The sequence below is a fragment of the Panonychus citri genome, unplaced genomic scaffold, assembly GCF_014898815.1.
Source record: "Panonychus citri isolate SS breed McGregor unplaced genomic scaffold, ASM1489881v1 Contig00141, whole genome shotgun sequence".
Lineage (NCBI taxonomy): Eukaryota > Metazoa > Arthropoda > Arachnida > Trombidiformes > Tetranychidae > Panonychus > Panonychus citri.
In genome coordinates this window covers 2,736,017-2,752,169 of record NW_026515546.1, presented here as the reverse complement: position 1 = coordinate 2,752,169, position 16,153 = coordinate 2,736,017, and the positions used below count along the sequence as shown (strand labels likewise).

General features: G+C 31.3%; 2 protein-coding genes across 2 annotated transcripts in view; one reads left to right on the top strand and one right to left on the bottom strand.

The window, feature by feature from the left end:
- Nucleotides 1-122: 122 nt before the first annotated feature.
- LOC128395674 (SH3 domain-binding protein 5-like) lies at nucleotides 123-6,897 on the bottom strand. The gene is made up of 2 exons (XM_053356135.1): nucleotides 5,857-6,897; nucleotides 123-2,007 (listed from the first exon to the last, which is right to left on the bottom strand). Exons 1-2 carry the CDS (start codon nucleotides 6,450-6,452, stop codon nucleotides 1,251-1,253), a joined length of 1,353 nt encoding a protein of 450 aa, XP_053212110.1. The 5' UTR covers nucleotides 6,453-6,897; the 3' UTR covers nucleotides 123-1,250.
- A 1,156-nt stretch (nucleotides 6,898-8,053) lies between these two features.
- LOC128395259 (uncharacterized) overlaps nucleotides 8,054-16,153 on the top strand; it is a 34,125-nt gene continuing 26,025 nt past the window's right edge. The window contains 2 exon segments of the mRNA XM_053355663.1: nucleotides 8,054-10,263; nucleotides 15,295-15,863. Of these exon segments, the coding sequence (XP_053211638.1) occupies nucleotides 8,331-10,263; nucleotides 15,295-15,863 (2,502 nt within the window). The 5' untranslated portion in view covers nucleotides 8,054-8,330.

Sequence of the window (16,153 nt, the reverse complement as noted above, 5' to 3'; positions counted from 1 at the left end):
AACTATTAGAGTTAATTGTAACATGATGATCATCCTAATGGTTGAGAATAACAATCGATCCGAGTTAATTAACCATTCAATTGGTTAACAATTTACAAAGAAAGAGAAATACAAAAATGAGATTGAGATTTTTTTTGTTCGTTTCTTTACAAATTTGTGATAAAATAGATTTGATTCAATAAACTTTTCAATCAATTTGAATGATCAGTTAAAATTGTCATCAAAATACAATTACGATTTTTTTTTCATTCTTTTCGTCTTAATTTTTTATGTGTTTACAATAAGTGAATGAGAAGACACAATTAGTTGCTGATTATAAACACAAGATTGGGAAAACTTTACAGTTGACAAAATATCATTTGGGTTTGTTTGTGACTTGTTTGTATGAATATAAAAAATAACAGTCACTAAAAAAAAGTTTTGTGTACAATACAGAATGAAAGTTATTACCGACTAACTCGGTTAGTCAAGATAAATAGTTGGAAAGTTGAATTGTAACAATTTAGATGTTGTACTTTTTCATTTCTTTCATCATTAATTAGACAGAAACAGAGAATATGTAAGTAGCAGTGATTAGTAAATCATCAGGGTATTGGAAGGCTCAGTTACTAACAATGGAGAGAAAAAAAAATATTCTAAATATTATCAGTTAAATTGGTTCATCGTGGTGATAATTAAAGGTAAATTGTAGATAAATAGATGAATATATGAATGAGTCTAACAAGTAGATAGACAAAAGCAGGTTGAAGGACGGGGAAAACAGTAGCAAAGGATTAATTATGATGGATAAACTTGATGATGATAAACAGAGATGATCCTTGATTGTATTGTTTTGTTTACTGTGTTGGCACTTGAAAGACGTTAATTGTAAGGTCGTTGGATGTGTGTGTGTGTGTGTTTGTGTGATTGAGATGATCATTAAAATGCATGGATGGAAACAGAAACTAATTAGTTAATCAACAATGATGATCATAGAAAAAGTCACAGACCAAAAACAAGGACGATTTCATTGATTGGATGAAACAAATGCGCCACTAAATTGGTAATCAACAATGATTTAAATCATAATTAGGGAAGACGAAGCTCATAACAATTAAGGTTGGTTTCTTTTTCTTTGTTGCCCTTTTTTTCCTGTTCATATCTAGGAAGTGATAATTGTTGTTGTTTTGTTGTTGTTGTTGCGTTGGTGGTAGTGATCATGATTAGTTTGAGGAACAGGTTAATTAGATCCTTTGGTCATTAAGTGTTGTTTACATGAAATTTGTGAAAAATGCATTATTATCAGCTGATTTAATGTGATTTAGGATATCGGGCGTTGATTCATTTCTTAAGCCATTCGTTTCTAGATTACAGAAAAAGTGATCTTTTAACTTTGTTGTTAACGGACTTTCATCATCATCGTTCCCATTAACATTAACATGAATGATATCCTTGTGGATGGTTTTATCCGTTTCCATTACATTATCCGGTTTCCAATTTTTATGTATTCTTATTTCATAATCATCTTGATGATTAATGGAATCTGAATCACTTTTCTCACTTTGCAAGTGATCGTCTTCTTCATTAATTGAACATATTGTATCAATGTCAGAGCAAGAATTAGATGGATGGATAATCATGGCATCAGTTGAAGTAGATGCAAGACTTGAACTACTTTTACAGCTACTGGGCAGTTCTTCATCATCCTCTTCATCTGTTTCTCCTTCTTCATCCTCCTCTTTGGAGGAGGGATATCCTCCATTCTCAGGTAATGAGAGACCCAATTGTGACAATCGGGAATTAACCATCTCAATGGAACTCATTCCATCAGGTACACAATCTGATCCAACACCAGGTTCTCGTTGTGTCCTCAAACGTTTAATTAGGGAGCAATTACGCTTCTCATGAATCTCCTCAGAAATGGCCTCCAATTCCCGGAGAGTGGCAGCATAACAAGCCTTTGAGCGGTTAATTTGACTTATGATTGATTCGATTTCTTCTTTCAATGAGACCAATTTCTTCTGAAATCTAAATATATCATGGAAAAGAAAAAGAATTATTATCAAACTAAGAGCCAAATAGAATCACATCTTTTTTTCCTCAATGGAAAAATAGACAAATGAATGGGAAACAAAATTCACATCAGAAAAGGAGAGAAACAGACACACACACAATATAATAGATTCCCAGTGAGAAAACTTTCAAACCATCAAAATAGAGGAAAACGTTGACATGTTCATCAATCTGGAAACGATATTATTACATCATGAGAAATGAAAAAAAAACAGGGAGAGAGAGAAAGAGAGAGATGAACAAAATAATAACAAAGATTGATTATCATCATCACTAACCGGAGATAATCATTTTCTTGAAGTTCAAGTTTTTTGGCTCCAAATAAGTGTTATAATAGTAATGATGGTGATTATCAAGATAAGTTGTGAAAACCATTAAGAAAAAAGGGTTTGGCACTGAACTTGATGAAGCTCATCATCATCATCATCATCAACAGCATCTCCATCATCAGTATCTAATACCAAACACATTATCCATACAGAAGCAACAACAACAACAACAGGAAAAGCTGACCGAGTAAACTAAATGCTGAATGATGCGAGTCTTCAGAATAAAAGTAAGTGAAAAAAAAGTATTAGGAAAAAATGGTCAACCGGAAACTATTCAGAAAAAAAAAGATTCAATCTGATAATGGAAACAATATAAAGGTAAATATAAGATTGTGATTTTTGGCCTCATTTCATTGAGAGATTTTTACATTTTATCATAATTATTGAAACAATAAATATATCAGAATATTTCAAATTCAAGATATACATTCACTAAAAAAGAGTCTCCCCTTAATTAGTTTCAATACGATAGCAATTAACAGTAAATTAATGAATTGTATGAAACACTCAGAGCGTTTAAATTGAAAAAGTAAAAGTAACGGTAAATTTTGAAAGTAAAAGAAACAGATAATCATAATGATAATTAATATAAATGTAAATCATGTTAATCAACAATCAGGTAAAGATTGAGAAACTAATTCGCAAACTTTTAATCATACAAACAAATCAAATGAAATGATTTAGCAATCATCAACACCTATTAATAGTAACAACAATTTACTAATTATCAATATCGTTATTGTTTGATTGATTGTAAACAAAATTTCAATTGCAATCGAGCAAAAATTTAAATCCTCTCTTGATTACTTAGATTGTAATCGAAAAGGTAAATCTTTCAATTAACTAATTGACCGGAAATCAATATGATACAATTAACGCCGTTCAAATGATAAGAAAGTAATCAGACATTTGATTAGTAAATTTGACTTAATTAAGTGACCTCGCTAATACGATTGATGAAAGGTCATCGAAATTAGTTTCATATCAATGGTCAGAAAGAAAAAAAAAGAAAATTTTTTCAAACTAATCAATAAATTAAATCATTGAGAAAAAAAAAATAAATTTACGATTGTAAATAGTTGACTGATTCACCTTGAAACTAAACAGGTAAATCTGAAAACAAGAACGTAATCAAATTGAACAAGAGAGTAACAAATACGATAATCAAGTTAATTGCTTGTTAAATATAAATAATTAATTCTTGTTGCTTTGCTTTTCTCTTTCCCAATTGATGTAAAAAACCTTTGATCACATGGAGAAAAATTTTCCATTTGATTGGTGCATGATGATGATTATGATAGATGTTGAAATGTAAGAATCATTTGTGTTCATTTAAATCGCCAAGTTAATTGCTTGGTAATCGAAGGTTGAATTTTCGTTAATGGTCGAAAGATTAACTGAGAGAGAGAGAGAGAATTGGCTAATCTAACGATAAAAGTTCTCACTCGATCAAGTGATTGGAATAAAAAATCAATCGATTAGTTATAATCTCTCATAGGTAATCATAATCATCTTGTTAATGGATGAAAATAATCTGATGAATAAAAAAAAAGAGAATGAGTGATATAAATCATCAGGTTCGATTAAAATGATGATAAAATAATACATAATGTCGATGACTTTATCATTGACATTATGTAAGTAATCAACATGTTAACCTTCATGATGGTGTATTCGTAATGGCAATTTGATTGGTAGTTGTTATATTAAACTTACGTTAATCATTAAAACCTAAAAGATGATTAACAAGAGATTGAAAGAGTGTAAATGTTTAAAGATTAACTGTAAAACCCTAAGCAAAATCAATGGTAAATTTTTGATAAATACTATAAACATAATTAATGTAATAACTACAATATAATGATAATGATAATAAAAATGGCGACATCAATTTGATGAATGAATGAAGAGAGAAAATTAATATAAATAGTACATTTGATTGTAATTAAGTGGAGTCAAATTGTTGCTGGAATTAATGATTGTGAGAGAAATGTAAGCAAAATAAACCTTCAGAATCAGAATCTTGCCAATTCAGATTCAGTTTCGGTATTATAATGATATTAATGTAACTTTTTGATACAACAAAATATGCTCATCATTCATCATCATCATCATCATCATGGTTAAACTGTGTTAGCATAAGCATCATCATCTTTATCAACTCAAATTAACAGTTAATAATAATGATTACGTTCAAGTTGATGTTTAATTGTAGTTTTTGTATTTAACATGACACAATAAAAAATTGAATTGACTCGAGATTCATTTGATTCATTCAGATACTAATAAGTTTCTCATGTATCATTTGAATGTAAATGTGAAACAAAATCATCAGGAAGTTGTTACTTTCATTTACTTTAAGTAATAGTTTTGTGGTTTCATTTAAATGATTAATCATTAATTCAATAATTCATCGATTTTTACACCTGAGAGAAAGATGAAGATGATAACTGAACGGGTGATGATGCTCATCATCATCTTCATCAGGATAAGTTGAATGAATTGATGGAAACATCAATATGATATTTGCCTACATCAAAATGTTCAGAAAAAAAACTCTATTATTGATTGTTGACTCTTCCGTATTTAACCGGGAAATGTATACATACAGTATTTTAATTTGAGTGTAGCTACAACAATTAACCATTAATAACAACAATCACCATCATGATGATGATAAGTTTCATGATGGTTTAGGTTTACACACAGGGAAATCCATTGTGAGATTGTGTAAATGTAGTTTGTTGCTTTTTTATCAAACAAACATGTGACTTATTGAATGTATACAAATGATTGTAATCAATATGAAGAAAGAAAATTCTGAAACCTTGAATTAATCTGATTCGGATCAACATGAAAACTCATTAAGGGTTTAGAGGAATTCAATATGTTATCAACATTGGTTGAAATCTGTGGGAAGATGAAAAGTCAACAAGTCAAGAGAGAGAGAGAGAGAGAGAGAGAATTTTTTTCCATCAACATCAGTTAATCTTACAATTAGATTTAGTTGATTGTTGTACCATTTAAATTAACGTAATCAACTGAATCAACATTTTTCTGGTTTCTCTAAACAAAGAAAGATGAGCAAGATTAAAAGGGAAAATCTTATTACAAGGAAACGACATGAAAAAAAGTTAACCCAACCCAGAAAGAGTTGGTCTTGATTGTTTAGACCTTGATGATGATGAAGAAAAAGATTCTTAAGTTTCATGAATAATGAGAAAAAAAATCATCAAGTGTTGATTCTTCTCCAGAATCTTATCGTCATGAACAGAGAGAGAGAGAGAGAGAGAGAGAGAGAGAGGTAAAGAAAGTGTGATGCAAGAGGGGAAAGAGGTGAAAATAACGGTACTGTTGATGGTATTGGAAAAGAGTAACAATTGAGAAAAAGAATTGATTGGAAAATATTATCAATTGATTGAATTGATGAATATGTAAGTTAACTGAATTAAATTGTTCTACAATATTTACTAACCTTTTCTTTTCATCAAAATAGACTTTTGATCGATGTAATGGTGTTTTCAACTTTTTCTTCAAATTAAATAGGATCGTTTCAGCCGAATGAAAATCTTTCATTGATAATTGGTGAAGTCTTTCACTTTCTTTTTTCATTGTCTCTGCTTCCATTAGCTTAATATTGGCTTGGTTTAACATCTCTTGCCAGGTAGTGTCAAATTCATCACTGGAAGAGGTGAGAAACTTTTTCTCTGCCAAATTAATCCGTTCTTTAGCTTCAAGATAGGCTTGACAGGCTTTTTCATAGTTAATCGCTGCTCGTTGACATTTTCCTTGAACCTCGATCAGTTTTTCCTTTGCTTCATAATAAGGCCTTGACTCTTCAACTGATTTACCCAGTTTAATGGCTAAACATTTGAGACGATCAGTTGATTCACTTAAAATTAAACGAAAATTGGAATTGGCCTCTTCGAAACTCTTTTCCAAGGCGTTTATTCTACCCGTCCATTTGTTAAGATCTTCCAATCTCATACCGATCCGTGGATCCAAATTGGCACTAGAATCTGTCTGGTCATTTGTTTCACGTACTTTATCATCTTCGTCACTTTGATTCATCAATGAAAAAATATGTCAACAAGATGGTGAACAAGAAAGTTGAAGGAATAATGAGCAATAATGTGATGGATAGTTAAAAGAATTAAAGAGAAAAACAATAAAGTAATGGACACACAGAGAGAATTTGAATAAATACAAATAAACAACAACAGAGAAAGAAAAAGTGAGAGACAAAACAAAACAATTAATTTGAACAAAAGAAACACAAAAGCAAAAGTCTAAAGATGAAAAAGATGAGCCAAATCGTTAAGGGCAAATTCAAATTGGACCAACATTTATTTGTTCTGATTAAAGGCAAGAAACATTAAATCATTAAGTAAATCATAGATTTTCAAAGTTAATCATTGATTGGAACTAATTTAAGCCGAAAAACAGTAACAGTTAAATTAACTTCCAAGAGTAAGAAACAATCAGTGAGCAGAAGGCAAACAATCAAATGTGCGAGAAAAAAGAAAGACAAAAGAAAACAAACCAGTTTTGTTTTCGAAAACCACCAGGTGTCTCTACTGTCGAGTTTAAGAACCGCGAGATTTGAATTTCATCCATCGTTGTATCGATACATTTACTTTTGATCAGATCTCCTATTAGATTAATTGTCTTGGAATATTTTCAAGAACCATGGGATTATTCAGACTCTTTTGGAATCTATAAGTGAGATTGTCGCTTGACTCTTGCATTTTTCTTTTGCCTGATAATTTGTTTCCATCTTTCCCATTTGATCTGATCCAGTTTCTTATACAGGGCTATTCAGCTATTTTTACCGATGTTTACCGATCATCTATGTATCTTGTTCATAAACTGTGTCCATGATTTCATTATTCTCATCACTATTGAACAGAACTTTGATTGAAAACGAATCCAAACCAAAGATATGACATTCTACTCACTATCGCCATCTAATGGTAGCAATAATAGAATGAAACAAAAGGTTAACCAAACAATTAGCTGATTTTTATTGTTGTTTTATTTTAAAAAGAGAAAGTGAATAATCACAAACAATCAGTTTCTTTCAACCAATTTGCTCTCGATGTTCCTTAACAAAGATTAATTTTCGTCTATTCTCTAGTGAACTCTCAACAATTAATCCTGATTCTATTATATAATATTTGCCTTTCATTCAATTGGAAATCTCGTTAATCAGATCTGAGATAAAGGTGACATACAAAACGTCACCTTCATAGAAAAGGTTAACATTGACCCAAACATTGGAACCAGAGTTTAATTCAACTAATTGGTCAATCGTCATCTATAAAATCCAATCAACCGGTAGATTGACCATTTTTTTTATCTCATTTCCAAATCAGTTTTCATGATAATTTCATGAATTCATCTGAATCGTTTTGACGTATTTCGTTTCAACTGGTTGGTCTAATTGTTATATTACCATTTAAATAGAATCACATTGATTTTTTTTTGTTACTTCTAGTGATTAATAATAAGCTAATATGGTAATTTAACTAAATTGTTTATTCCTCTTTAACCTTAACAACAATTAAAATCATCCAAGCAAATACATATTACTAACCCTTAACTCCCTTTTGTTTACTAAACCAGAAATAAAATACTAACAACAATTAACATTTGTTTACAATGAAAGGCAAAAAATTCAACTCATCATCAGATTAATTCAGGTAACCATGGTAAACTCATTGACCAGAAATCAGTTAATTAACCAACTAACTCCAAATATTTGCTAGTAATCAGTTAAATTTAAGTCCACAAATCAACAAGAAAAAAAACTTGACGATTTATTTTCCCACAACAATCAGCTAATTGTAACATAAATCTAACCCTTGCTACTAATTGACAATCAAATTGATGTTAAATCAGCTATTGGATTTGTCGATGTGCTAATAAGTTGCCGTTGATTGTTAAGCGATGACTTTAATTTCTAGACCATTTGTTGGACTGATTTGTTTAATTGCTGTTCTTTACCTTTTTATATTAACACCGATTCTAGTAAATGGACTAACCGATGGGACCTGTTATTCAAATGAGACCCTTGAGCTGTTCACCTTTACTCCAGGTCAATACGAACCTGAACCCGACGGTAAACCGTTAAGACCTGAAAGATGTTCGGGTTTATGTGCGGATGCTGAATACCCACTGGCGGGTGTTGTATCCTCCGTCTACTGTTTGTGTGCCGATGAGACAACGATATCGACATTGGAATCATTGTTTCCCTTAACACCAAGTGAATGTAATTCGACCTCCGTTGAGGGTAACCTTCAAGTCTACAAGGGTGAAATTCTTCACGCCGTCACTGGCCTGACAATGAACGTTACCCCGACTTCGGTGGGTTACACTCAAGAAGTGGTCAATTTTACCATCTCCATCAAGACGGGTGTTGATGTACAGTTTAGCTTTGATTTCGGTGATGGCTCAGCTCGAACTGAATGGAATAGTTCAAGAAAATATTCACACATCTATGAAGGTTCAGGTTATTTTAAGGTCAAACTTTTTGCCCGACAACCAGCTAAACCTGAACGATTGGTTGTGGTCAATTCAAAGGTCATTCAAATTGTTGACAGATTGGAATCGATTGATATTGAGTTTCATTGTTTCCCCGTCATTGAACCAGATGAAGATTCGGGCTGTAATGTTACCGTTCTTGCAGGACAAGATTTAAATGCGACAGTTGATTTTGGTGATTCAACGGAGCTTCTTGAATTTACTATTCCCGATACTCGATTTAATCCATTTGGTCCATTGATCGCTGATTCGGCCAACATGTCATATGAGGAAGCTCCTCATGGCTTGTATATTCTATCAGATTCGGCAAAATCTTATTCAAGTAATTCCAACATTCGAGCCCTTGAAGGTTATTCAACACTCGGCGGAGACTTAGAGTTGATTGTTTATCGACCTTGGTGCGGTAATAATACACCCTGTTCTCTGGGAGTGGTCTCGTGTTCACCGCCCAAAGTTTTCTGCCTTCGGGATAAAAACTGCATCGATCCAGGAACAAAAGTCGATGGCGGAGGAGATTCATCCAAGAAGAAACTGACCGCAGATCCATCGGTTCAGGTACCATCACCTGATTCCTGTCGATCTCATATTGATCTTTTCCCAGAATACAAGGTCGCCCGACGAGTGAAAGTTACAGTGACTCGAAATTACTTTTATTACCATTTATCGAAGTCTCGAGATTTTCGTATTGGTGATCTGATCGCTCTTAGACTTTTTGATGCTAAACTTGCATTTGTAGCGACTGAACCATCGTCGACATCAAACCTTGACCTTATTTATTCATCTACAGTACCATTAGAACGTGAAACACCAACAATAATTGGCTACGAATCATTGAAACCCATGAACAGTAAAAAACTTTTAGTTCGAGTGATAACTTATGAGAATTCTGAGTTTTACCTACCACATCCATACGCTGATAACGGTAACTACACTGTAAAATTAGTTCTCACCTCCCCTTGGTTAGAAAACGTGAAAAATTTTACTTACGAGGCCAAAATTGCGGTACAAACACCAATTGATCAGATAAGACTTCGAGTAGTCCCACCCAACGCTGTGGTCGGTCAAAAAGTATCAGCGACGATTCGTATCAACGGTGGATCGGATGTTAAACTTACCTGGGACTTTGGTGATACTTACAAGACCACGAAGAAAGTTGATTTCGTCAAAACGGGACAAAAGTTTCTCGAGTCTCATGAATACACTACACCGGGTGTTTATCGTATAAATGTCGGCGCTTCGAACCTTCAAAATAAGTACACAACCGGACAAACAATTACAATTCAATATCCGATCACAAGTGACTGGAAATTAGCATCAAATTCACCACAACTTCTTCCAGGTGAGTGAGAAAAATTAACTTTCTGTCCACTTCGATCTTGACCCACCAAAATGACCAAATGAAACTTTTCGAACTCTCAAACTGACCCGATTCCAATAACTTCCTGAACAAAAACTTTTCTCTTCCCGTTCATCAGTCAATCAAATTACAAAAGATGGCGATAGTTGTGTTGTCAGAAAAAAAGTTTCAAAAAAAGTTCGAAAAGTTCTAGATAACTTATGAAATAGTTTCGATCAATTTTCGAGCAGATCGTAAAAAAAATTGTCTCTAATCGATCAACAATCTAATCCATTAGACGTAAATACAAACTATTAATCATTTTGACATTTGAATTATTAGTAAAAACGACAATTAATTAGCAATCAGATATCACTCATTAACAGATAACAAAAATAAATCAATATCCAAAACAATTACAACAATCAAGAAACAACAATTAACCGTCAATAATATTACATTAATTAATTATGAAGCCATTGCAATAAACAACTAAATCAACTGAGCAGGATAATAATAATAACTGCCCAGTGATCAAAACTAATTAATAACAATAACTAATAATTTATGATCAACTTTTCTGATTGTTTATCATGATTATTATTAATTTTATTATTATTATTATCTTGACCATTACTAATAATCCTTTTGATAATATAACTTGATGGTCATTTTTGTACAACTTTGATTGTTAGGATAAAATTGATTCCAATTGTGGATTGATGTTCAATGAAGGTTAAAATTGCTTTCATGATGGTTCATGATATTAATATGATATTGAATTGAAAGTTGATCGTGGAAGAGAAAAAAAAATCAGAAATTATCATTTTCTCAATCAGATGAAGCCAATTTTCATAATAATAATAATAATAACTACGAGGGTCAACTGGCCTGACAAGGCTAATGTCCAGTTATTATTATGATGATAATGGTAAAGATAAATAATAATCAGAATAATAAATAAACTGAGATAACCTAAAGATAATAGTTGATGATTTATGATGAGAAATCGTCCAGTTGACAAGATGATGAAACAATCGATGGTCAATCGTTACGTTGACAATGTCCAGTTAATTGTTTGCATGAATATGAGTTGGTTGAATTTCCAATATGAACCAATTAACTGACCTCCAAACAATTGATTCTTACTCATTGAGTTTTCCCGTTGAACTTTTTTTCTTTACTCTTATATCCAATCATCTAAATTGTTTCAAGATTATTAGACTTCTATTATCATGATTATTTGATTATCTTGGGTACTTTTTATCTACCAAAGGTATTATATGATAGTTAATATTGTGTTTACCATGAAACATCAGGATGATTTGATTAATTATTGATATGATCAAATGATAATCAACCTGATTGCTTTTCTCAATGTGTTTTAAATGATTGATCAACAGTTTCAACTGATTTTCATTGAACCATTTGAAACATTTATCTCATTCATTTCTGTTCAATTAGCTTATAGAGATATAATCATCACAATCACCATCAATTATCATTATTAGTATTATTATTATCAAGAGGAATCACTTTCCTCCCTTGATCCGATCTGAATCTCAATGTTCAATGCTCAGAATCATCATGATAATACCATGATGATGATTCTATATACAAAATAATAATAAAAAGGTAGATAAATTTTTCCTTCTACTTTCAAGTCAATCAACTTACTTTTTGTGCCAACCATTTTGTTGATCAGAATGATAATGTTAATGATAATGATGACGGTGGATGAGAAGATAAAGAGAAAGAGTGAGAGAAAAAAATTTTTTTCTACTTATCTCCCATGTGAATTTATGATTCAGAATCTCATGAAATTCTTGGCATGTTTCGTGAGAACCCATTGGTAAGATGTAGACACTTTTCTGTTAGTTATTGAGTTTTTTTCTTGCTCATTCTGAACTTTTACCCTGAAACAGTAAAGCAAGAATTCAATTTCAATAATTACCTGTTGACAGGCATCATCGTCATCATGTCATCATCAATATGTCATGATGATGATGATCATCATCATCATCATGAAGGTGACCACTGATGATGAAAATATCAACATGAAAAACAGGACCCAAAGTCAATATTGATCAGAGACAATTGACTTTTCCTATTGAATCTAAGGTTATCTAAACATTATCGATTCTGATTCATCATGAAATCAGTTTATCTCTATTCTGATGATCGTCAACAATTAGTAATATTTAGATGAACTTTTTTCTTGCATTTAGATTTTCATGATAATCTTTATTTTTTGCTCAGATTTTATTTTTTTTGTTGTTCCTCTTGTTTTCCATTTATTTCATCATGTTATCACATCCGAACCATTCAGGAACATGATGATGGAAAATTCATATTTCATCATGAAAATTATGACACTTTTTCTCTCACTTGTCAATAATTCTGACATTTATATTGTTCTCAGTTGATTGTTATCATGATGAAATTTTCTCTTCTTCCTTTTCCTCATCATTGTTAATATTGAACATTTATTATCAGCATCATATGAATTTTTATCTAAATAAATTCCATCAACAATTGAATCATTCAATCTGCTGCTGATGATTCATCATCATGGTGATGATTGAGTTAATAATTATAATTAGCTATTAACATTTTTCTCGGATATTAACAAGGTTGATCATTGATCATGTCGATGAGTCTTTTTATTCAGATTACAGTTGAAGTTTCAGGTTTCATCAAGATTTAGAATTCACTTCTTAATAATCTCTGAAACAATTTTCTATCAAATTCCAAGAGTAAAATGTTATTATTATTGGGAGAAGATCTTTTTTTTCATCATAATCATCATCATCATAACTTTGTTAATAAATAAATATACTCAGTTTAATGTTTGCATGGTGATGATGTTGATAATGAATTCTTATGGAAATGTTGATACAGAGGGAGAAAAAAATTTCCATGGTAAATCAATGAATATGTTATTCATTTTGAGCATTGATCGTTATCTTCATCGATAAGGAAGATAAATATTTTCGCTATTAGCAATTAGATGAATATGCAAAGCACTTGGGATGATGAGGAAGATGAGATGAGCAAGATAATTTCTGCTTCCCGTTAGTTGTTTGCATAATTTTTTGCTTCTATTGGATTATAACCAAAAGAGTTAGAAAAAGGATCATGAGAGAGTTAGTGAGAAAAGGGAGAAAAGGGAGACATTTAATGCTAAATGATGATGATGAAGATGGAAACAGTGAAACCCTCGAGTCACAATTAGTGAAAGTCTCAACATAATAGTGATACTATTAAAAGGATGGGTAAGAATCTGTTGAAACGAAGCTCAAAAGGATAATAACATGATAAGTACATGATGTATTATCATGTTCACAGATGAATATATTATCAAGACTAATCATGGTGATTGAAAATTCCATGATGATAATAACCTACAGGAATTGAATATTTGGGGAGATGAAAATTTCTTCCATTTTATTTCATCAAGTTGTAAGTTGAACTCTCATGAATCGATGGAAACTAATTCATTGCCAATGAATTTTATATCCATTGAATTGAATTTCTTTTCTCTCTCTCTCTCTCTCTCATCTTCATTCTGCCGATAATGATGATCAATTGATGATAAATAATATTTTGTTCAATTCCATGAAAATTACAAATTCATCTCACGATTAATGCTCAAGGTATTTGTCTTGTTTGTTATTGATCATTGAGTTAACATTTTGTCATCATCAGCAATCAAATAAAAATATATTTTTTTTCTGAGTACCTGATAAAGATGAGGATGATAAGAGATGACATTTTCCTTGTCTTCATCCTTTTTGTAAAAGCAGATGAAAAAAAAAACTACATAGGGAAAACAATTATCATTTCCTATCGACATGATGATATCTAATATCTTATCATGATAATACCCTGATACGATTGATTCAACCAGAATTGAGCATTTCAATGTAATCAATTTATCTTCATCATAAACATTATATTTGATTGTTGTTGTTGTTGCTATTTTTTTCTGTCTTCCGGTTTCCTGTTTCTCCTCAGTCTCTCATCATCTTTTTTTTATATATATCTTCATCATCCTTGATCATCATCATCATCATCAAAAAATAAACACGAGGGAAAAAAATGATTCAGCTGATAAACTGAATCTTTTTTTTTCACCTTACATATGAACCCAAAAAGTGAACGGAAACTCAACATTCTGGATACACTCAGTTACTAAAAAGTAAACAATACTCATCATGATAAAAGAATCAGGGTGATAATGTAGATAGAATAATAAAGTTCTGATAACATTCATCATGTTCAGATGCAAATCAAATGAGATTTTTGTCAGAATTTCCATCTCAATTTCAGTCTCATTTACAATAAACTCTGGTTTCTATTAATTGTATCGTTTGTTTCATCTTCATCTCCTTAAAATTAATCTTAATTATCTTCATTCTTTGTGAAGATAATTACTGATTCTATTCATATATATATATAGGAAAGATGAACATTATCATTAGTAAGAGTAAATGATGAAATCTGCTCGTTACCATTTCTGGTTATATCTAATATGATATTATAACGAATTTGATAAGATAGTGAATATATATGTAAGGTAATGGAAGTAAAAAAAAAGGTTAAGTGATATCACAGAAAAAAATAAACTCCCAGAAGACAAAGTTCATTTAATATTAATATTCAGTGTTTGTTATTCAGTTAGTATACTTATTACTATCGTTATCATGCAAACATGGTTTTCTCAATGAAGTTATTAGTATATTGAATATCAAGGTGTATATTATAGACAGTTGAGAGAGAGAGAGAGAGAGAGAGTTGAAATTTCAATCTATCTGATGAGAACCATGGTGAAATTGAAATTGAGTTTTTGCTCCCATGGAGATACTTTTTTTTTGTATAATTTTCTAGATTTTAATCAGAGAGAAAAGGTTAACATGATTGTTTGAGAAAATTGAGTTTGTTTTGGTCATTTGGAAATTTAAGAAAATTGAATCGGCACTTTTATCGTAATTATCGTTAACTAATTGTCTTAATATTTTTATCTCCTTGAAGGAACAATTGATTTACTATTAACTTATCCAACTTCGTCAAACACTTCGGACATGATATTACCAACCAATGGAAGTGTTTCAATACTTTTCGGCGATGGGTCAACTCTCGACTGGACAATACCAGAGAAATGGTCAGAATTACCAAATGGAGAGAAAATATTTTCCCATCGTTACAAGCATCCTGGACATTATAAAGTAATCGTGACAATGTCCAATCTCGTCTCAACATTGACTCTAAAAACTGATATTTTCCTATTGAGACGTATCAATGGCTTTGAATTGGAAACCTTTACCTATGGACCAGGTAAACATATAACAGATAAATCATCTCAACTTGATGTTACCTCATCATCGTCATCATCATCATCGATTGATGCAGGTAAACGGATTGAAATTGAGATAATGACTGATGATAATATCAACAAGAATCGACATAAATTACCTATTGGAAGTCAAGTTAAATTTACCTTTAACCAAACCACCGGTGATGTTGATAAATATATTGTTTATCTTAATGAAAAATCCATCAAGGAGACAGTTGACAACAGATTCCTTTTTATTGGAAAAAAGGTAAGAAGATAAACATGGAAGAGAAAAATAAAGATTCGGAATTGGAAACTTCATCTTTCATCGTTCTCTCTATTTTCTCCCATGTAGAGAGATAACCTTTATATTCAGACACAAAGGTTCATCTTCATAACTTTCTCCTTCTTTTCCTCTCTCTCTCTCTCTCTCTTTAGATTTTCATCTTGAGCCTGAACACTTTTCAATCTCCTTCACATGAACCAGAATTTTCAATCTCAACTCTCAAATCATCAATATTAATATTAATATTATTGTTTTCTTTTTTTTTGTTTTCC